The sequence below is a fragment of the Neltuma alba genome, unplaced genomic scaffold, assembly GCF_004799145.2.
Source record: "Neltuma alba isolate B1F8T4 unplaced genomic scaffold, ASM479914v2 tig00012086_pilon, whole genome shotgun sequence".
Taxonomy (NCBI): domain Eukaryota; kingdom Viridiplantae; phylum Streptophyta; class Magnoliopsida; order Fabales; family Fabaceae; genus Neltuma; species Neltuma alba.
The window spans coordinates 229161-250822 of record NW_021636644.1 but is presented as its reverse complement, the minus strand read 5'-3'; the positions used below and the strand labels follow the sequence as shown (position 1 = coordinate 250822).

General features: G+C 38.0%; 5 protein-coding genes across 10 annotated transcripts; 2 read left to right on the top strand and 3 right to left on the bottom strand.

Annotated features, from left to right (window-relative positions):
- Positions 1 to 132: 132 nt before the first annotated feature.
- LOC114722220 (uncharacterized) lies at positions 133 to 6045 on the bottom strand. 6 transcript variants are annotated; one of them, XM_028908184.1, is made up of 14 exons: positions 5910 to 6045; positions 5748 to 5819; positions 5460 to 5609; positions 5220 to 5306; positions 4574 to 5143; positions 3565 to 4047; positions 3111 to 3172; positions 2921 to 3026; positions 2749 to 2828; positions 1840 to 2172; positions 1648 to 1732; positions 1218 to 1384; positions 837 to 1118; positions 133 to 752 (listed from the first exon to the last, which is right to left on the bottom strand). In XM_028908184.1, the coding sequence occupies exons 1-11, from the start codon at positions 5973 to 5975 to the stop codon at positions 1657 to 1659; spliced, it is 2085 nt and encodes a 694-aa protein (XP_028764017.1). In that variant the 5' UTR covers positions 5976 to 6045; the 3' UTR covers positions 133 to 752; positions 837 to 1118; positions 1218 to 1384; positions 1648 to 1656. The 6 variants fall into 6 exon arrangements, with proteins under 6 accessions (XP_028764017.1, XP_028764016.1, XP_028764015.1 ...); XM_028908183.1 differs by having other exon boundaries at positions 837 to 1113; XM_028908182.1 differs by having other exon boundaries at positions 837 to 1384.
- Positions 6046 to 6200: 155 nt separating this feature from the next.
- LOC114722218 (pentatricopeptide repeat-containing protein At3g50420) lies at positions 6201 to 8408 on the top strand. Its single transcript, XM_028908181.1, has one exon. It carries the CDS (start codon positions 6204 to 6206, stop codon positions 8331 to 8333), a length of 2130 nt encoding a protein of 709 aa, XP_028764014.1. The 5' UTR covers positions 6201 to 6203; the 3' UTR covers positions 8334 to 8408.
- Positions 8409 to 9233: 825 nt separating this feature from the next.
- On the bottom strand, positions 9234 to 13540 carry LOC114722187 (nuclear pore complex protein NUP58). The gene is made up of 6 exons (XM_028908145.1): positions 13134 to 13540; positions 12589 to 12703; positions 11343 to 11816; positions 10198 to 10723; positions 10018 to 10058; positions 9234 to 9822 (listed from the first exon to the last, which is right to left on the bottom strand). Exons 1-6 carry the CDS (start codon positions 13382 to 13384, stop codon positions 9784 to 9786), a joined length of 1446 nt encoding a protein of 481 aa, XP_028763978.1. The 5' UTR covers positions 13385 to 13540; the 3' UTR covers positions 9234 to 9783.
- A 1788-nt stretch (positions 13541 to 15328) lies between these two features.
- LOC114722191 (GDSL esterase/lipase At2g23540-like) lies at positions 15329 to 17100 on the bottom strand. Its single transcript, XM_028908150.1, has 5 exons — positions 16833 to 17100; positions 16605 to 16735; positions 16254 to 16502; positions 15899 to 16154; positions 15329 to 15788 (listed from the first exon to the last, which is right to left on the bottom strand). Exons 1-5 carry the CDS (start codon positions 17092 to 17094, stop codon positions 15565 to 15567), a joined length of 1122 nt encoding a protein of 373 aa, XP_028763983.1. The 5' UTR covers positions 17095 to 17100; the 3' UTR covers positions 15329 to 15564.
- Positions 17101 to 18851: 1751 nt separating this feature from the next.
- Positions 18852 to 21638, top strand: LOC114722190 (cell division cycle-associated protein 7). Its single transcript, XM_028908149.1, has 5 exons — positions 18852 to 19144; positions 19590 to 19823; positions 20220 to 20303; positions 20585 to 20714; positions 20810 to 21638. The coding sequence occupies exons 1-5, from the start codon at positions 18864 to 18866 to the stop codon at positions 21281 to 21283; spliced, it is 1203 nt and encodes a 400-aa protein (XP_028763982.1). The 5' UTR covers positions 18852 to 18863; the 3' UTR covers positions 21284 to 21638.
- The last annotated feature ends 24 nt before the right edge of the window (positions 21639 to 21662 follow it).

The following is a 21662-nucleotide window of genomic DNA, read 5'->3' as shown; positions in this document are numbered from 1 at the left end:
AAAACCCTTCATAAGTAACTCTTTCCATAAACATTGAGCTCCCAGTAAAAACACAAAAGTCTGATCTCAAAAGACTAACATGAAAAGCTCCTCAAATTTATAAATTACATCACATTTGTGAGACTCCCAATATGAGACTCGTAATAAGAAAATATTATATTTCAATAGGCCAATTGAAATGCTCGTAATATTTAATAAACTTGATAGTTTCTCGGATCTATACAAATTTAACTTAGTATATTATTCATTAATATTTTATTCTTCTATCCCATACAGTAACACCCCAGTCGCTCCAATGCGTGTCAGCTCGCCGGCTACTGGCATCAATGGCACAGCCATTCTTCACAATATTGCCACGTACTCTTTTGGGAAGGGACATACTAACAAATTACCGACATATCCAAGGGAATTTACCGAACAGCAAGTGCGAGTGGGCATTTGTAGCTGCCTCGTTGGGGTGCTCAAGCATTTAACCTTTGTTTGACAAATACCGGCAAAGCTTATCTCAAACCGTTGGTTTTGCTGGTTTTCACTTGCTTAAGGCCGGTTTGACAAGCTTTCTTTCACACTGGTTTACCCTCTACCCTAGAACAAAGTAGAAACCAATTCATCAGTTTTTTTTTTTTTTTATATGGGGAGGGGGGCGCTGAAATATCCGGTCCAGTCTTGGTTTTTGAACATTGTTTATCAGCATTTCCGCATCATCAACATATGTGCGCTAGTCTCGCCAATGAACTTGCAAGGGTTAGATCCTGCATATTAGAAGCAGTGAATTACTTTGACATCAAAGGATATGTAACTACAACGCTGAGGATTGAACTGATCAAATGACTTACCTCAGGTGGGGGGTTAATTGGTTAACTTGGAAAGCCAAGAGGTTAAATATCAATAGCATGGTGGTTGGAGTCTTGTTAGGCACGTCATCATGCATAAAAACTCTGTCCATGTAAGAGTCCGTGTGCTTAAGACACCTACAGAACTGTCCTCTTGAAGTCAGAAGAAATTCTGAGATACATCTCCGGTTGATCATGATTCAAGAACAGGCATGTAAACTGTGTCAGGGAGCTTGAATGCATGTCTTGCAGTTTCCCTGATCACAAGCTCCCTAGGCATCTGAACTGGCCAATTTGTTTAAGAACAATAAATTCATGCAAGGATCGTAAAGGTGACTGACGGAGAGCTCAGAACAGACTGACATGGATCAATAATTCACATACCATACATAGGTACCAGAAGCAGCCAAGTCCAGAGGCGAGGCTCAATGACCTCCATAAAAATTTAAATGACATCGTCCTCTGTGAGTATGCTCCCAATATCTTTCTCTTCTGTTCGTCGGCATCACCTCCCTCTTCATCTTTAGCATCAGTACCCTCCGATCAGGAAACTGATCAAATGTACACAGACTGTAAAGCAATGAACAGCATTTCTGCTATGGCATCTAAAATACACTCAAGCAGCCAACACCACTGTGGTGTAGTGGCACGCTGGTTGCCCTAGGGCATACCAGGTTGCAGCTTCGATCCACCCCGCAAGCATTAGCTTGCGGACTAAAAAAGATTGGGAAAAAAAAAAAACACTTGGCAGAAGAACAGGCCATTTTTACATCCACAAGCATTATAGTCACCATTAACAAGTCAGAAAACCAACCTTTCGCCATCACGATTTTGGGTTAGGATCAGTTTTATGTTGAAATCCTTCTTCCTTGCAGCATAGGTCTTGAAATTTCTTTAAACTGCAAGAAACAACCAAAGAGTAGTATCAATCTTTAGATGCACACATCATCTTTCTCCTAGCCTGATCCCTATGTTGTAAAAATATATCCAATGTTACGCACCATACCGTTTCAAGAGCACTTCAGGATTATATGGAAATAACTTCTTCTGATGAAGATTTCCAATAGAATCTTTCAATGATAGCAAACATTCTTTGGCAGGCTTGCATGGGTTTGTATATAAGGGATTAAAACCATATTCATTTTCTTGCTCGTAATTCTTCACAGGCAATAGGATATCATCCTTGCACTCCATTACAAAAGGTGCAACATCTGCCTCAACCTCTGAGTCATCTCCTTTTGTAACTCTCCTTTTCTTGCTCGATGATCGATTTAACGGTTCTCCAAATGATGTAAATCCCACAAATGACTGCCATGAATTACTTACCAGACTCAAGCACCTATCACGGAACATGTAGAAGATTAAGTGAGAACTTGTCCGGCAGAAAAAGTCAAAAAGCATGATGTCACATTGACGTGTCACCATTAACAAGGCCAAAGGTCAAAAGAAAAGAAAAGAAAACTACATCAAAACTCCAAGGACTGAGGAAAATCCCTTAACTAATAGTTGCCTTTTCCTTATAAAATTCACTTACCATGCACCCTGTGGATTTTGAACCTGAGCTCACCTACATAATGATCTTAAAGGCAAAAGTAATTCATTATACCTTCAAATTTGCACTTTCACCTCAAAATCAGGGGTTGAGATAAATGTTTGAAAAGTGTACATGGGCGACCAAAAGCAAATTCTCCTTCAATTATGCAACGCAAGAGCAAGGAAAAAATCATTAAACAATTATCCTAACCTTGCAACCATCATAAATCAAAACTAGACATGCTCAAATGATTTAGCAGGTTCCTCGTCATCACAACAAGATCTGATAATAGTTCCATGCACCCAACCAGCTCTCAAGCACAAATTCATTCATAATTAAGAATTTTTCCACCATATTAATAAATAGGCAAATGAAAAATACCTTAGAAGATATTTAGCACAGCTAATTCCTGTATCTTTTGAAATGAGGTAATCAAGAAGCACTTGATGGTCATAGTGAATCTGCAGACCAGCAAGCAATGCAAGAGATAATAAGACTATTTTGTCCACTCAAACAATTTGACACAATCAGCACTAGATTAATAGTAACTTGCCTCAGAGAGAAATAGATGGAATAGTTGCACAGGATTGAAAACATCCAACAGACAAAAGGGAAAATCTTTCTTTATGTCATGAAATGCAGTTTCCTTTTTGTCATACCTACATAAATCCAATAACTCATTAGAGGGGATTATTCATGCAGCAGTTCACATGAAAAGGATAAAGTTAAATATAATTGCTTACTGTTGTTGCAAACAAGATGTTGTGCCAAGCAATTGCAATAGCACTTCAAACAAAAGATCATCCTGTCATTTAAGTGAAGAGAGAAGAGTAAAATATACATGTAAAAAAAAAGGTTTAAAAAAAAAACATAAAATGAAAACTAATGTCAAAATGGTTGTGTAATTTTAAAGGAAAATGAGAAAGACTACAAGCTTTGATTGGTGTTCATGCTTGGTAAATAGCATGATCAACTGACATAACTTATCAGCACAAGCAGCGAAACTCCTGCCCTGTTGGATATAAACTTAAAATTTCGGATTCATGATCTTTATGTTAATCAAATATTCTACATGGACCCCCCAAAAATGTAATATAGTTATCTGGTATGGAACAAAATGTTCTTAGGGCAATCACCACATCAGACAAGCTTATAAACATTCTGTAAGTTTAGTACCAAGGGAATGACGAGACAAACCTCCCCAAGATATAGCTGGATGAATGAAGACATGAAGGTTACACATATCTCCAAGTATCTTTCATGATTTAAAGAGAACTCAGTTGGAAGATGTCCTTGGAGCCACTTGTAGAGCTCAAGCAATCCCTTCCTTCTACAGCAAAAATTAGGCTCTGAATCCGACTTATTGGCCAAGCAAGAGTTTAAACCTGAACAAATACAGCGGTCTGCAGGATCTCCCTTTTGAGAGATCAAACTGAAACAGCAATCCAGGAATAGGAATATAGCTTGCCTCTGTAAGTGGCGGGAATGTGTACCACTTACTTCTCCATCAGATAGACTCAACAAAAATGGAGAGCCTTCCAAACATTCATTTTGATCAGATTGAAACTGAGCTAATGGTTGCCACAAGAGTTCTTGAAAGTAATTATGAATGAGTTCCAGCCAAGAAAGAAGGATAGAACAATCCAGACATTTGTATAAACGAAGTCTGATCATTAGAATCTGCATAGTGTAGTAATTGGTTCATAAAAAGATAAAGGTTGAATCATGAAGTCATGACAGACGGGGGAAAAGCATTATGTCCTTAAAACCAGTCCTTGTAAAATTGTTCCTATTCTAAACCCAATAAAAGAGAACTATCTCGTCATGAAATTGAGCACTGAATCAATTGTTCTTTTCTTTTCACTGAAAATTTCCAGAAAATGATAAAATTATTATAAGTAAAAAGCAAATAAGGTTCACCGTGAAAAAACAATTTTTACCATGAATTGGGGAGGCATAAGGAGCAAGGTTAACATCCAGTGGGTCCCACCATCCCACTAAGGTGAAATTTGAAATTGAGATCAATAATTTTATCGAACTATGCAAGCACTAAAATTTACATCATCTTGTTTGCCCCACATCATGAGAAGAAATTTTCATAATAACTGCTGCTTGCCTGCTTGCACATAAATTTGAAGCGACAACAATGATTTATATCTGTATTTATTAAATAAGGGGAAAATATTCCCAGGTAGATGAGCCATACCAGCAGCTTGTGTTTGAAGTACTGAATGATGCATGATTCAGCACTGTCTCCTCTCTTGATGAGACACCACTCAAGAAGTCTGGGCACTAGGTTAACCACTGTGACAAGAAGCTGATGTTCGATTACAGAAGCACCTCCAGTTTCCACGAAATCATTTTGGTCTACCAAAGAACAGAGCAGCTGAAGAAATGTTCCAAGAAATTTGATTCTAGGCTCCATAGCACTGAAATTATCGACATTCAATGGATCCATATAAAAGCTTTTCTTGCTGCCATCAATCAAACAACCCTGAAACTGATGTAATAAATCCCAAGGAACCTTTGAAAGACAAGAACTGACAGAATCATAATACATTTTGACAAGTTCATCATCATAATCCTCCCTCAAATATTTAAATACAGCACGTAACACCTGGTTGATGCCAGCCACAGTAGACCAATCACATCTTTTCAGTTCATAAGGCCTAAATCTAACATCAGACGAATCAAGGTTGTTTTCGGCCCCAGATCTAGCAATTGCCACTTCCCAAAAACGGCACAATAATTGAATAAATTCATTCAAACAGTTTCCCTGCATAACATTAGTAGTTATGATGACGAAGCACAGTCAGAAATAAAAGGTTACCTAGATAGTCATTTTCGCATACCATTGTGAATAGGAACTTAGTAATCAAAGCAAGAGCCTTGACAGCAAGATGTTGGACAAATTGACTCTTGACAGTGAGCAAAATCGTCTGCCAGGAAAAGCAATACAAAATCAGAGGTAAAAAAACGAAAAGGCAAGTTTACCAGCAATATGGCCGGTATTATGCAGGTCAATTTCCAATGATCCCACAAGCAATCAACATTCAATAGCATCTGAATGAGCTGCTGATCACGATTCTCACCATGTTAGTCACAACATTAGACATACAATGATGGGCGGCAGAACGGCGGCTCAACCCACATAGGCTCTCTTCGTTTGGAACAGTTTTCACGACTGTTTCCTCTTCTTTAGAAACAGGTTCTTGCATCCGCAGCTGAATTTTTCTTAAGACCTAACAGGGATATAGTGAATGCTAAGGCATAAAGTTCGTTTGGTAACTTGCTAACGTAACAGTAAGTGGAGAACTGGCATGAAGTTCGTTTGGTAACTTGATAAGGTAACAGTTAGTGGAGAACTGAGAGAGATAAACCTGAGAAAGAGCAACCAGAACTTCCTTTTCCATCTCCTGCTCTTTGCAAATCAAAACTACCACATCTCGCTCCTGAACAACATTAAGCAGATTTAGCCAGTCAGTTATTGCGTGAAAGAAAAGAAAGATGAAACCTTAATGCTGGAGAACAGGGAACCAGACTATGTATGAACGAAAAGACTCATCGATCAGACGGCAGAGCCACAAGAGTTCACCAGAGGTAGACATTTCGAGACTCCACGAGCTGGAGAACCGGAGAGGCGTCGCGGCGAACACTTTGAAGTATATACGGCACTTGTTGTCGTCTTACACGCACAGCGCTGTCGTTTTGCTGAGATACGACTCTTTTTTTTTTTTTTTTTTTGGGGATCGCTTGGGATGTTCCGGACTTGGTAAGTGGCAACGTAACATACAAGTCTGAGTTATTTTTCCTAATTCGGCGGGTATTGTCTGCCGATGCCAGCGCCGTATGAAGCATATTCCCAAACAGCTCTCGTCCTCGTCCAAAGATGCAGAACCATAAGCTCATTGAAGAAGGCGCGTCAACTTCACGCCTTGATGTTAACCACCACCGACATAGGCTTGCAATCACCGTTTCTGTACAACAATATCATTTCCATCTATGCCCGATGTGGCTCACTCAGGGACTCCCAGCAGGTGTTCGACACAATGCCTCACAGGAATCTCGTTTCTTTCAACACGCTTATCGCGGGCTATTCTCGAGTGCCAAACAATGCGACTTTGGCCCTCAGACTTTATAACGAGATGGAAATCAGAGGCCTGAGGCCGAGCAGTTTGACTTTCACGAGCTTACTACAAGCGTCAGCATTGCTGGAAGATGGCTTGGTTGGTTCGTCACTTCATGCCCAAGCTGTGAGGCTTGGTTTACTCAATGAAATTTGCGTCCAAACATCTATGCTGAATATGTACTCAAGTTGCGGGGATATGTATTCCGCAGACTTGGTTTTCGAGGAGATCGCAGATAAAGATGATGTAGCTTGGAATTCTTTGATTGTGGGTAATTTGAAGAATGATAAGGTGCAAGAAAGTCTTCGTCTTTATAGTGAAATGTTGAGGATTGGTTTTACCCCTACAAAGGTTACATATTCTTTGATTTTGAATGCATGTAGCCAACTGAAAGATTATCAATCTGGGCGATCGATTCATGCCCATGTGATTGTTAGGAATGTCTCGGCTGATTTATATCTAGAAAACGCCCTGCTTGACATGTACTGCAATGCAGGTGATACAAATACGGCATATAGGATTTTTTGTAGAATGGAAAACCCAGACTTGGTTTCATGGAATTCAATGATGGCTGGATATTCAGAGAACAAGGACGGGAAGAAAGCCATGCATTTGTTTGTCCACTTGCAGGAAATGTGCTTTCTTAAGCCAGATGAGTACACTTATGCCGCCATTATTTCGGCAACTGGCGCATTCCCATATTCCAATTTTGGAAAACCTCTTCATGCTCTGGTTACCAAAGTAGGATTTGACAGAAGTGTGTTTGTAGGGAGTAATCTTTTGTCTACGTACTTCAAAAACAATGACACTGAAGCTGCTCAAAAAGCATTTTATTCAATCTCACAGAAGGACGCTGTTCTCTGGACGGAGATGATAACGGGTTATTCTAAAGTGGCTGATGCCAGAGGTGCAATTAGATGTTTTTCAGAAATGTATCATGGAGGGTACAAGGTCGACAATTATGTTCTCAGTGGAGTTTTGAGTGCATGTGCTGATCTTGCTATTTTAAGACAAGGCGAAATGATTCATTCCTATGCTGTTAAATTGGGCTATGATACGGACACTTCTGTTTCTGGGAGTCTGGTTGATATGTATGCCAAAAACGGCAGCCTTGAATGTGCACAAGTGGTTTTTTCCCAAGTTTCAAACCCAGATTTGGAGTGTTGGAACGCAATGCTTGGAGGATATAGTCGCCATGGAATGGTTGTGGAGGCATTGAAACTCCTCGAGGAGATTTTGGAACAGGGTCTGATTCCAAATCAAGTGACATTCTTGTCTCTATTGTCTGCTTGCAGCCACAGTAGATCGTTTGAGAAAGCGAAGATCATCTGGAATTATATGGTTAACGTCGGCTTGACTCCTGGGCCTAAGCACTACTCATGCATGGTAACCTTATTGAGTAGAGCAGCATTGCTGGAAGAAGCAGAAGAAATTATCAATAAATCTCCTTATGTTGAAGATAATCTGGAACTTTGGAGAACTCTGTTAAGCTCATGTGTCATGAATGGAAATTTGGAAGTGGGCATTCGTGCTGCCGATGAAGTGTCAAAACTGGATGCAGAACAAGGTCCAACACTAATCTTACTTTCTAATCTGTACGCTGCCGCCGGGAGATGGGCTGATGTTGCAGAAATAAGAAAGAAGTTGAAAGGGTTGATGCTGCAAAAGGAGCCGGGTCTGAGTTGGATTGACGCCAAACACGACATCTCCGTATTCTCTTCAGGAGATCGATCACACCCTAAGATCGTTGAGGTGCAAGCCGAATTGGATGGTCTAAGAATGAATATGGGCAGAACAGAAATTGATGACAGCGAGGCAGGGGAGAGCATGCTTCTCTAGCGTTTGCATGTATATAATACTTCCAATGGTAATGGTTAATGCTTAATATAACAGTTAATTAGCTAATTTGGAAAATTTAAAGAAAAATACTAAATTATTTAATTATAACATATGTTATATGATCTCTTTAAAATATTTATTTGTATCATTAGATTATATATCAATTTATAACTAAAACAAATTAGTTTTAGAAAATGATAAATATAAATACTTTAAAATAATTGAGTAACTTAATTTTTCCAAATTAATCAATTAAGTCTTATATTGAGAACTAGAACTAGTATTTTTTTTTTCTATGATAATGTTTTTTTCCTATCAAAAGAAAAGGAGCTCTGGATATGCATTTCATATGTTTGGTTCTTGTTTTTGTGATAATCATCTTTCAAGTGATTAACATGCGTTTACAGATAAAATGAATGAACTAATTGAATACAGTTAGGAGTTCGACGTACAAAGATCACGTATGCTTTTCCAATAATAAGTATGCCAATTGTGCGCATGAATTTTTAGCTGCACATGATTTTAAGTCTAGATCAATTACATTTTAAAAATTTATCCTCTTTTTAATTATCTGTGCATTCCAATATCATTCAAAAAAGTTGGAAATTCTGGAAGTTCGTTCATAATTTATTCCCTCTCCATATAAAAATTGCGTACAACATAATTTGTAAAATAATTCATCATTGCATTTCATATGCTTACATTTTACAGTGTCGTATAAATGTGTGGCTCTAAAATTAATCGCCAACGAGTAAACGTGATAATCTATCACTAAGGAAAACATTATCAGGTTCCACGCTTTGACACTTTCGGGTGAGTATGAGGCTCAAGATTTACAAGCTCTCGGAAATATGGACATCCAGGGTTAATTAACAGTGCCTGCTAGTCGTTCATGCAATATTGAAAACTTGAAATCTCCGTTAAATGCACGCAAAACAAACTGCCTACCAATTACACAGTACTACAATAGTTTAAAACAAATAAATCATATATCAAGCTCAAGCGGGAACCCAGGAAGAGCAAACTTGAGACTTTCAGAAAAACATGCTTCATGCCAGCAGTGCCAGCAAAACCAATTTTGTCAAGGCAGCTAATGAAATTCAGCTAAACTCAGGTTCACTATTTTTCTTAAGCACTACAAGGCCTAGTCAACAAGTCAGGTGTCCTGAAAAGCTGGGTAGTTAACGAAATGTGATTACAAAAAAATGATCTAGCGTATAACTGTCGATTGTGTTACAGGAAAACGAACCCAATAATACCTTGATGCAAATTGTTTCATGGAAGGACCTGATCGCAAGATGCACTGGTGTCCGTAATCCAGCATCGGCCCCTCAAGATCAATCCAGATTCAAATAAAGCACGGACCATGTCACCGATATTTTCAAGACTAAATGCATATATTTCTTCTGTACTAAAACAGTAGCCTGCCAATTTCATAAGATGACACTTATCATCTTCGAGTAGTTCTGGATTTTGGCCTTGATGATTTCTGCAAGAACATTATGGAGAAGCTCACTCAATATATGAATTCTAACAAGCCACCAATAAAAACATAAACAAAGAGGAAAGCGCAATGCTTAGTTCTATCAAATTGAGCAGGTAGGGTACTATGCAATAGGCTTTGTTATAAATTATAACTGTAATATAGTCTAAGCATAAGCCAAAAAGCCAGAAGTTCACTCACCGATGCCGCCCCAAAGCTTGCCCCTGATCCGGTTGCAGCACCTGAGGAACGAAATATAAGTAAAAATAGCCATATTTAAATTTATTTGACCCTCAACAATGAAATTCTATTTTCCGAGTTAACGTTTTTGTCCATACTCAACATTTAGAAGATCCTATACAAATCAACTCAAGAAGGTACCTGAAGCAAATGGACTCGAAAAGAGTGACCCTCCAGTACTCGTACCAAATGGTGAGGCAGAACTACTGAAAAGAGAGGGAGAGGAAGAAGGAGCAAATAAGGAAGATGAAGAACTAAACGCTGCAGCTTGGGGTGTAGCACTAGATGAACCAAACAAAGAGGGTGGTGGAGCAGAAGTCGTTGGTGTTGTAAACAAAGATGGGGTAGAGGAAGGTGGAACAGAAGATGGTGTGCTAAAAAGTGAAAGGCCACTTCCCGATGAAGATGACGTGGTTGCTGCAGATGTCTGTGTGGCAGTCAACGTCCCTTGAGTTCCTGAGCTGGAAAACAACCCAGCAACTTGTGTTGATGGTTGTGTATTTGCAGGCAAGTGTAGTGTTGGATGAACTCTTTTTGAGGCAGCTTCTTGTCTTGCTGTTTCTCGCCGATCAGCCTCTAAAAAGGGATCATTCACCTCCCCCCAACGACGTTGATCAGCTAGGTAAGCTGATTTCATAGATTCAATGTACTGATGAATACTTTCCGCCTAAGCAAGCATTTAACAACTTGTTAACCATAGAGGGAATATAACAAAATGGGATAGCTCTCTTTGATTTCCATACGATAATTTGATTGAAGCAAAGGAAGAATGAAACGTGCATTAGCTATAAAACTTTATCCAGAGTATACTTTAAATTTGTCCTCGGTTCACTAAAACAAGAGGAAAGCAGTAAATGACGCTGGGTATGGCATTCCCACATGGAGAATAAATTCATAACAACTACATATTTAGACAATCCATTGAATCTAGAACTCAAGAAGCAAGGGAACTCAAATGTTTAAGGACTCCAAGTTCATCGTCAGCACCAAAAATCTACGGATATAAAAGAGTAAATTACTCACACAGCCTAACATAAAGATAAATAATTGAGGTATACCTTTTAGCAAGCAAGATAAAAAATGGTGCCGGGAAGAAAAGGGAAAATCAAGAGGAAAGAAAGGAAGAAAACAATAGATAGTGAGTTTAGATTGAAATCATTTACATTATATTTTAAATATGATATAGGAACAGATAGAGTTGAATTCATGATATCCATGATCAACAGCAATATAATCATCTTTAAATAAAAAAATTGATTTAAAATTTTGTATTAGTCTATCTTTACCTTCGCAGCCACGTGAACAAAAAAGTCATGCACATTTGTCATGACTTTGGGAAGGGATTGCAACAGCGAGGATCTGTTATTAGAACCATTTTTCTCAGAGTCTAAAAGAAGCAGCTGCTCCAACTCTTCAATCCATTGACGGCATTCACCCAGATACTTCTCAAATCTTAAGACTGATTGCTGTAAAAAAGGTGATGGTTTCTTTGGAAGCCCGTAATAAAAATCAAAAACAGGCACTATCGTTGTAGTTGTTGGTTGGCTACTTGAACTAGGTGTTACAGTGGATCCAGGAGTCTGCAAAGGGGCTGTGGCACTTGAAGCACCCCCTCCACTGGGTTGAAGGAACCTTGGACGTAACATCATAAAAGAACGAATAGCAACCTCTGTGTTGCGTAACATATCCTTAACAACAGACATCAATTCGTGCAACAAAGTTTTCTGTCGTTCCATGGCAGTGCTGATTCCCCCAAGTTCCTACCAAACAACATAAAGAAACTGTCATTGTCTCTATCCATGTATAAACAATCATAAAATCAAGAAAAAGGGGACAACTAATTTTTCTAAAAGTTCATCAAGAAAAACAGTTTAGCAATACGTATAAAACAAACAGTTATAAAACACTGTGTACGAATGACTATATCATGAACAGGAAGAAAACTCAAATGCTCCTACATCTTTTGAAGACAGGCTTGCAAGTTTTCCCCGAAGCTTTAATATGGTTCATTTGATTTGTAGAATGGAATGAAGTGGAAAAGGAAATAGAGTGAAAAAAGTGACTTCTTAGATGAGAAATGTCGTATATGTCTTTAGATAAAAATTAATAGTAAAAAGAAATAGATGTTACTAAGTAGTTATTAAAGGGATATAAATAGATATTTCATATCTTGATTGTCATGCTATGGAAAAGTGCTAACCAAACGGTTGCTAAGAGTTGTACCATCTATTGTGTCTAACATTGTTTATGCAGCTGCTAGCTGCTCTACAATTGATTTAGATGACCGAAAAATTACATCAAAATCTCTAAAATCTCTTCCAGTTACTAAGTTATACGCTCAAAGAACTACCACAATTTAACAAGCACAATGAACAAAGCAAACACACATGTCAAGTACCAATTAACTTAGCAACTACTTTTTCCAGTTTTCTGGAGTGAAAAAAAAAACAAAAAAAATCATTTATTTGAAGCACAAAAGACCATGGCGAGGCAAAAACGATGTAAAACGGAGCACGAAAGATAAACGAGTACCTGAACGATGTGGCTCGCATCAAGCTCAAACCCTTCGTTTGAAATTGAAGAATCATAGAGACGACCACACTGATCCAGTCTCTGGCTCTCATCCCTATACTCCAATATCCGCTCCCTGCGTAACAAATGGACAACTAAGCAAAACTGCATGCTAACGAATTTAACATTTTTACGTAAAAAAGAAAAAAAGAAAAAGGGCTGAATTTCTGTGGATTTTTATAAAATCCATGCTTAATATATCATTAACACCGAAGATTACATATTTCCTTCAGAGGCAACTCGTGAGCAGCTATAAGATTAAAATACAATAGCGCAGTAAAGCAGATGATGTTAGAATTGCTAATGTTTCAGCTACCGAGATCCTTGGATAAATTTCACACTTCTGCGGATGCGTGCTGCGGATATAATTAAACTTGATCTAAGCAGGCATCAAATTCCTTCAGAACTAAAGCAAATATGACAATTGAGAAAACCACAACTTGTTTTCTTCCTTCACATTTTAGCGGGAGCTTAAACTTTTGAGAAACCAACAATTGTTAACGTACTCGATCTGAAGCAGAACCTTCTGAGAATCAGGATGAAGATCTGCCCACTTGGTACTATAATTAGCAGGAGTTTTATCGGCAGTGAAGAGAAACAGTTGCTGCTGCTGTTGTTGCGGCTGCGGCTGCTGTTGGAGCTGCAATTGCGGTTGCTGCTGCGGCTGCTGTGGATGGAACAAACTACTCTGCTGTTGCTGCTGCGGGGGCTGAAACAGCGGTTGTTGCTGTGGCGTCGAGAAAAGAGAAAATGACATTATGTTATCTGCTTTCAGAAGGGGTCGTATCTGGTTAGCCGAAGGTCCTTCTTTAAGATTTGAAATCGAAACGAAGAAAACCCCGCTTTAAACCCTAGAGAGAAGGATTCCGGCCTTGAAGGCAAAACACCCGCGAGCCTCCTTTATGAAACTGTAATCGCCAGGGTGCATCAGATACTAATTGCTAATTATTGTTTATGTTCATCGATAATAATAGAGCGTCAGATCACCCTGCCCGGAATTTTTAGAGAAAGGGTCGTGGATAAATTTTTATTGGACTAAATTAATTTTATGGTTTTCAAGAGAATACCACTGGTACGGTCGCGCCTTTCTCTGGTTTATGTTTGTGCTTTTTTCTTGAGCTCTAACATGAGTTATCCTTTAGAAATGTAAAATCGAACAAGTAACTTTTCCTTGAAAAATAGATTAATAAAAACGTTTATAATAAATAATGTGCAATATTTTTGACATTTCAGGGAAAAGATTTGACAATTAGTAGTAACTTGTAAGAAAATTAAAAAATTGTTTAAATTTAAAAGGAGTGTAGTAGTCAACTTATTATTACTATATCGGTCCTTAATATAAAATTTTATTTGATTTTTATTTTGGTCCTAAATGTAAAACCCCAATTCATTTTGCTTATCATATTTATATATTTTTTTTCAAGATAGTCCTTCTAACAATGATAATTCTAGTCAACACACTTAATTAGCAAGGATATTTTACGAAAAATAACACATATTTATTACAAATAACTAACTTAACTCATTTTCTTAATCTCTTCAAATTAGTCAACTAGCTCTTATAATTAAGATAAGAGGTACTACTAACTTTTATCTCTTTTTAAATTACAGAGCCATTAAAATTCTTTTTCTCTTTTTTTTTTTGGGTCAAAGATCCATTAAAATTTATTCATCCCCTCCATCTAATCAATGCAAACGAGGGAAACAGTAAAACCTTTTTCCAATAAAATTCTCCTTATTCTATTCTTTCAGAACTAAACACATCCTATATGTAAAATAAGACACGCTATTCATAATTTATAAATAATGTTACTATATATATAAATACATATAAATTAACCTATGCCTCGAACCACCTCAATATCGTAATAATTTTGTTTATTTGAAGGAACTAATTAAGAGGTTTTTTTTTTTGGGTGAAATAGGAGGTTATTTTTTGTCCTAAGTGTGTCTTGATCCATTTTATTTATCATTTTATCAAACAAACTTATGTAACTCATAAACAAAATATACAATCTTATTAATTACTAGAGTGTTTTGAAGGGGTTATATTAAATTTGTTCGTATTAAATGATTTATTTAATTGTTAATATATCTAAATGAATCAAGTTATATTAAAAATTAGTGTTTGCAAGCGTACACGATACCAGAAAAAATTTATGCTGCGCATGAAAGCCGGTATATATTGATAATTTAGGTGGAGAGTGCAAGATAAGCGCTGTCTAAGAGACTGGGGATTTTTGGCCAAAAAAAAAGAGACTGGGGTTTGAAAATCACAAGGTCGCTGTTCAAGTACTAGCAACTAATTATTGGATCACTGCAGAGTGCAGGTCAAGTTGCAAGGAGAGGATATTGTACGTTGATGATTTGATTGCGAGCTTTAAAAGATCAAACCTGGTCGTTGAACTAAACACCCCCTCTACATGTGCACTGCGTAACGTAACCTTCTTCATCCTTGGCTTCAAAGGCAGATAACTCTGGTCAAATTAGACCAGTTTGGGTTGAACTAATTTTTCTTTTTTTAAAAAAATTAGGTCAACAAAATAAGTTGCTTATATAGTTGAGTTCAGGTTTCAAAGCAAATATTTTTGAAAATTAAATTATATATTTCCAGTTGAGATAAAACTTTGGTTTCACGTACTTTTTTATGAAAGACAGAATGACATAAAGGATAAATATTGTTACATCCCCACTGTATTAGATAATATTATCTCACAGACTTGTAGTGAGATATCAACTTGTACATTAATTTCAATCCACAACAGGTCCATTGCTTGATTTAAATAGTACTAGCTAGGGAAATGATTGCATGCAATAATAAAAGAAGACAAAATTGTAAAACGGCAGGACATATATGCTTGGAGAAACAAGAAAGACAAAAGCATGACAGAAAAATGAAGGGGAAATTAATGAATGGGCGTTGGGGGAACAATGACACTAAAGGTCACGAAGCTGGCGAAGATTCATGGGAGAAATGAATCTGGTGTCTCCGTCGACCAGCTGACCGGCGAGGATCAAGTTGGCAGCCTCACTTGGATGGTATGGATCCCAGAACACATGCTTGTCCCTGTCCGTGCACAAGCTTGACGTCGGCCCACATGGAATTATCCCTGCGTACTGCCCTCCATTTCCACAGCATGCTACACTCGCTGTTCTAAATCCTGCCATCATTATCATCATCATCATCGTCATATATAACTTGTTGATTCATCATTACTATTATATTTTGGCCTTTCACTTCTAAATCCGAGAAGAGAGATTTCATTCTTACCGTATTTCTCATAATTCTGGATGAGTTCCATCACTAGATCGTACACATTGGCAAGCACAAACGTGGCTCCGGGGAGGTTGTCATTTAGTTCGGCAAGCAAATCCTTTAATCGAGCATTGTATTGAACTGCAAGCTTTTCTGCCAAATCCACACACTCATTTTCACCCAGCCGATTTATGGTCTTCTGGTAAGGTATGCACCCAATCGGACCAACGTTGGCCACCACAAATTTCCGAGCATCCAGCTTGTAAAGTCTCTGTCAAATTTATACATTTAACCGGGTTTGGTTAATATATATACATGCATGTGTGCGTATGATGCAATTTGATCAGAGTCTAAGTTAATATGCGCATACAGTGAGTTGAGCTCTGAAGTGATTAATCATATCATCGACGAAAGCATCTGGGCTCTCATTAATTCTTGCTCCAATGGAGACGAATGGGAGAAGGTAATTGTTGAGAAAATCATTTGATCCAACTGTGATGGAGAACATGGATTCCTTCATTATGAAATCTCTTGCCCTTGATTTTCCCAGCAATTTATCTATCTCTTTCCTCGTGATGTTAAAGTAGTCCACCTGAATATCCATTCCCAATCTATTCACCTGGAAAATCAAAGTACGTTTACGTTTAGCCACACGACATGGAATAGTATTCATTATGTATTGCTTTTAGACTTGAAGAGCCCATATCATTTAAGTACTCACAAATATTCCTCCTGTTGCATTCAGAATCCCTCCTCCTCCAGAAGCATAATTCACTCCAGATAGTATAGCTTTGCCAGTTGCATTGGGGGCCAAAAATGGCACAGCATAATTTGATTGCCCCAGTTTCTCTCCTGAAAGTTAAAGAAACCAAATGAAGAGTTCAGAAAGCAGCAGAATACAAACATATATGGCTAGATAAGTAATATATAAGAGAGAGAAATTAATTACCAACAATATCAGCAATGGTTCGTCCGTTGGTGAAGCGGCCGGTGGGATTTCCTCCGGAGGCCTTAAAATCAATTCCATTGGGCGTCATGTTTGCCCTGGACAGAGTTGACAGATAGTTGTTGTTTCCAGCGTCCACCAGGGAGTCCCCAAATATGAAAGAAGCTCCTAAACTATCATTCTTGGCAGCGTCTCCACGATAGCTCAGATTCACAACTAGAACTAGAAACACGACAATCTTGTAATAAAATGTCATCCTGGCCATGCCCTTCGTGCTCCGCAACTTCCTCCTAAATTAAAAAGATCACGAATGCACCAATGCAAGAGCTCAAAACCGATGGAGATACTTATAGTATGAGGAGCCTGCTGTTTTTTTTTTTTTTTAATTGATTATTTTTTCTTCCACGAGAGAAAACTTTATTAATGAGCTAATTGCTTACACTGATTTCCAATTGGTTTGACCTTTTTATAACAATTTTAAAGAAGTGGACAATCTGATAACAAGTGTTCAGGGGGTAGGTCATCAACATATATGCCCAGATTTCTCAATCCTCAACGTGCTGGAGTCTTGGGGATTTTGCTTTTGCTGATGAGCTAGCTCATCGATCTCCACCTCAATGTCAAACAGAGAGCCTTAACTTTATTGATAGTGACGTATTTTAACTACGCGGCGCTGCGGAAGAATATACTGCGCAAGTTTAGGTATTGTTTGGTGAATAATGCGTAGTTTGCGTTGTGTGATGATTCCCATTGGCCACAAATATTGCATGTGTTCGTTTCATCCTATAAATGATGTCATCATCCATCTGAATCCAACGATCAAAGGAAGAGGATTTGGTCAAAATGGCGGAAGTATATTCAACTAAAGGAAAATGTGACCTTTTGGTCGATGTCATAAAACATGCATCGGCATAAATCAATGAAGGAATTAGATTCATCCAGATGATCTTTCGAAGTTGTACGGGCCCTCTGATTAAGCCCAGCCCATACTCACTAAACAGCGTCAAGACCAATTTCATGGTAAACGGGCAGATCAGTGCTCTCTGGCCTAATCTGGATCCATCATGACGCCCAAAAGAGTGGGAAAGTAAGCTTTTATTTTTGTGTTTAAAATATAATATTTTATAACAAAATATATGAAGTCAGAATAAATACTAACTCCGATCCTAAATATAAAAGTCAGTTGATTAATCTGAGTAAATTAAAAAAATAAATTAAGTTAGTTGTTTGTTATAAATATGTGTTATCTTTTCTAAAATATCCTTACTAATCAAGTTCATTGGCTAGAATTACTATTATTAGAAAGACTATCTTTAAAAAAAAAGAATAAATATAAGAAACAAAGTGAATTGAGATCTTATATTTAGGATCAAAATAAAAATTAAATGAGATATTATATTAAGGATTGGAGGTAGTAATTAAAAATAACTAGTCCAAGAAAATGGTTTCATTTGTAAGAATGAAACTCATACTTAACAATGCCTCTTTAATTTTTTTTTCCTTTTCTTTTCTACGTCTCAATTCAAGTATAAATATGATATTGTTTTGAAGTTTAAAAAAATGATGTAAAAAATTACAAAACATATAAATTATAAAATTTATAAAGAAAAATACCAACAGTGGCACAGTGCATCTCCCGTAATGAGTCAACTTTATATATAAATATATAATTATATATATTCCAATATTTTTCCAGAACTTTATTTTTATTTTACAGTTGATCCCATATTTTAAAGAATTCAATGTGTGCAGTGTTTACAGTTGGCAAAACAAAATGTCAGTGTTTGTAGTGCTATCAATGCAGGACAAATATGGATTTGACTATTTAATTAATGAATTATGGCCAAAAGCAAAAAATATTTAAGTATAAAGTTCCCTTTTTACCCACGCACGGATGACAGACCCACACGGAGAAAACGCCGACCCACGTAGCGCAGTGGCGCGCTTCGCCGTCAACGTCATTCCAAATTCAAAATCTAGGTTGACCGTTTGAGATTTAAAAATCAAAATCGGGGAACAGAAATAAGGGCAAAAATGGCCGCTTCAGTGAAATCCAGTCCCAATACTCCCCAGTTCGGCAGCAATGATCGAACCCCAACGATCGAGACTCAAAAAATGTCTCAATACGAGCAGTCCAGAGAGCAAAGAATCAGAGAAAACCGAGAGAGATTGGAAAAGCTAGGTATTGCAGATCTTTCCCTCAAGCTCAAGGCCCAGACATCTCAACGGCGCACCCGATTAGACCCGTCGCACTGTAAATCCCCTCAGCGAGCATCTGCTCCGAAGCCATCCGGACCTCTTCGCCGCTCTTCCAGGTTATCCTATCAAGACTCTCTTGTGTTTTACTGTTCTGACTTTACTCCTGAATTTGCTTATGATTTCTGTAGGAAATCAGCTAGCGGAAGCGAGTCATAGAAATGCGATTTTTATTTTTTATTTTTTCGGTCTGTACAAAGTATTAAAAAATAAATTGATGCTTAACCGGGTGGATACTCAGGCTTCACCTTGCTTTCTTGCCATCGGACATCGGCAAACAAACACCTCAACTTTGATATTACTTTCATCCCTAACACATTTGATAGTCAGCTGGACGAAATGCACTAAATCTTCATAACTGCGTAGTTTGTGGTTGTGCTGATGCAGTGTTATCCTGAAAATATACGGATTAATGATCAAATTTAGTAGCCGTTCTCTCTTACACATTAGCATCACCTTTTCCCTTTATTTCCTCCTCCTCATTATGATTTTTATTGTCTCTAGATTGCAGAACGTGATACCAGTGAGTTACTCAGAGGTGCACCCAAAGAATGATGAATCTCTGGAAAATGGAAAGTTTGTGACAGATCCAGATTCAAAGCCAGAAATTTACACCGAAGAACACGAGAAGCTGCTCGGTAACACGGAGAAGCCCTGGACATTGTTCGTGGATGGGTATGGGAAGGATGGGAAACGAATTTATGATTCCATCAACGGGAAAACTTGCCATCAGTGCAGGTTAGCTCTAGGCTTTTTAACCAGAGGAAGAGGAGGGAATGATTACCGTGGGATCTTTAATAATGTTATCTTGAGTTGAATCGTCTGCCTTGATGTTGTGTTTACTGATTGTTAAATTCTTTTTTCAAAAAAATGTTTTGATTTAGTCCATACGTGATTGCCCGCCACTTCACCGACAAGTGGTTGATGGGCCTGCCACCTTTGTCCTGGCCAACGTGACAGCCAATTCGACAATAAGTTCTTCGAAAAACCAAGACCCAAAATGTGGCCTTTTAGGCTGGGAGAGGAGATTTCAGCTAGCTGTGCAACTTCTAGTTTAATTGATGTTTCAATTCCCTTTCATTTCACACTTTTTCTTTGAACTTTGTTACTAGATGTAAATACTTTATTTTGCAGGCAAAAAACCCTGGGCTATCGTACCCAGTGTAGCCAATGCAACATGGTCCAGGGGCAATTTTGTGGAGATTGCTTGTACATGAGGTATGCGTTCAACAAGCTTTTCTCTCTCATTCATTATTCGCCACGCATCCTGCAGTCAATGGTGATGTTATCCATTTATTGTTTGAACTCTGAAATCTTTCTTCAGTCAGCATAAGTGTATAACTATTTGACCCACCCAATCAATTCAATTTCTCGGGCATGTAAATTCAGCACATAATTAGAACCATATTGAGTGAGATAATATACATATTGCCATCCACTAATGTTGATTTAAAATAATCGACCCAGCAATTTACGATCCACCATGAGTTTTGTTGTAGGTATGGGGAGCATGTACTTGAAGCCCTGCAGAATCCAAGTTGGATATGTCCTGTTTGTCGTGGAATTTGCAACTGCAGTTTATGCCGTCAAGCCAAAGGATGGCCCCCCACTGGCTATCTTTATAGGAAGGTTACCCCTCTAAGTACTGACTGGATGCAAGCTTTGTTTCATCTATTATGTCCAGTTCTAGTTTTGCCTTAATTGTTGCATTCTCCATATATAAGGTATCGGCATTGGGCTACAAATCAGTTGCACACTTTCTCATTCAAACCCGTCGCGGTGGTGCAAATGTGGAGAAAGATGCAGATGATTCCGTCCCAGTTTCAGCAGAGAAGTCACCACCCGTTTCAGACGTAGGAGGGTTATCTAATGAGTCTCTTGAGGTCAATGAAAATAGTTGTGTTGGCTCATTGAAACCTCAATCTGAAGATGATGGAGGTCAAGTTTCTGCTAAGAGATCATTGCTTTTTTCTGATGTGCAAGATCAGCATGACAAGGGTGAATGCTTGGATACTGTGAAACATCAATCGGGAAATGATAGAGGACAAGTTTCAGCAAAGAGATCATTGCCTTTTTCTGATGTGCAGGATCAGGATGGAAAGGTTGCCTGCTTGGATTCAGTGATCGCAAGTGCTTCTTCTACCGAAGTGAAAGACTGTATTGCTAGAAGACTTAGGCCCAGGGTTCAAAGATCGTGAATTTGGAGGGACCCTTTTTCTTTGTTCGCTAAACTAGGGTTATTTTGGAAATTAAGTACGCTTAATTTCCAAGAAATGGGGCACATTTTTGTGGTTTTATCGCCAAACTTGGTCGATACGGAAGTGTACCATCTCTTTTGTGGATTGGAAATTAAGTGCACTTAATTTCCAAGAAATGGGGCACATTTTTGTGGTTTTATCGCCAAACTTGGTCGATATGGAAGTGTACCATTTCTTTTGTTGAATTAGAAGGGTTATCTTTCTGTGATTAGCTCAACTTTCTCTCCCCATGTATATGTTGAAGACGAATCAGGAACAAAATGGAAGATGATTCTCAGTTGTTCATTAACCTTAAGCTCCTGTCTAGTAGCTTCTTTTT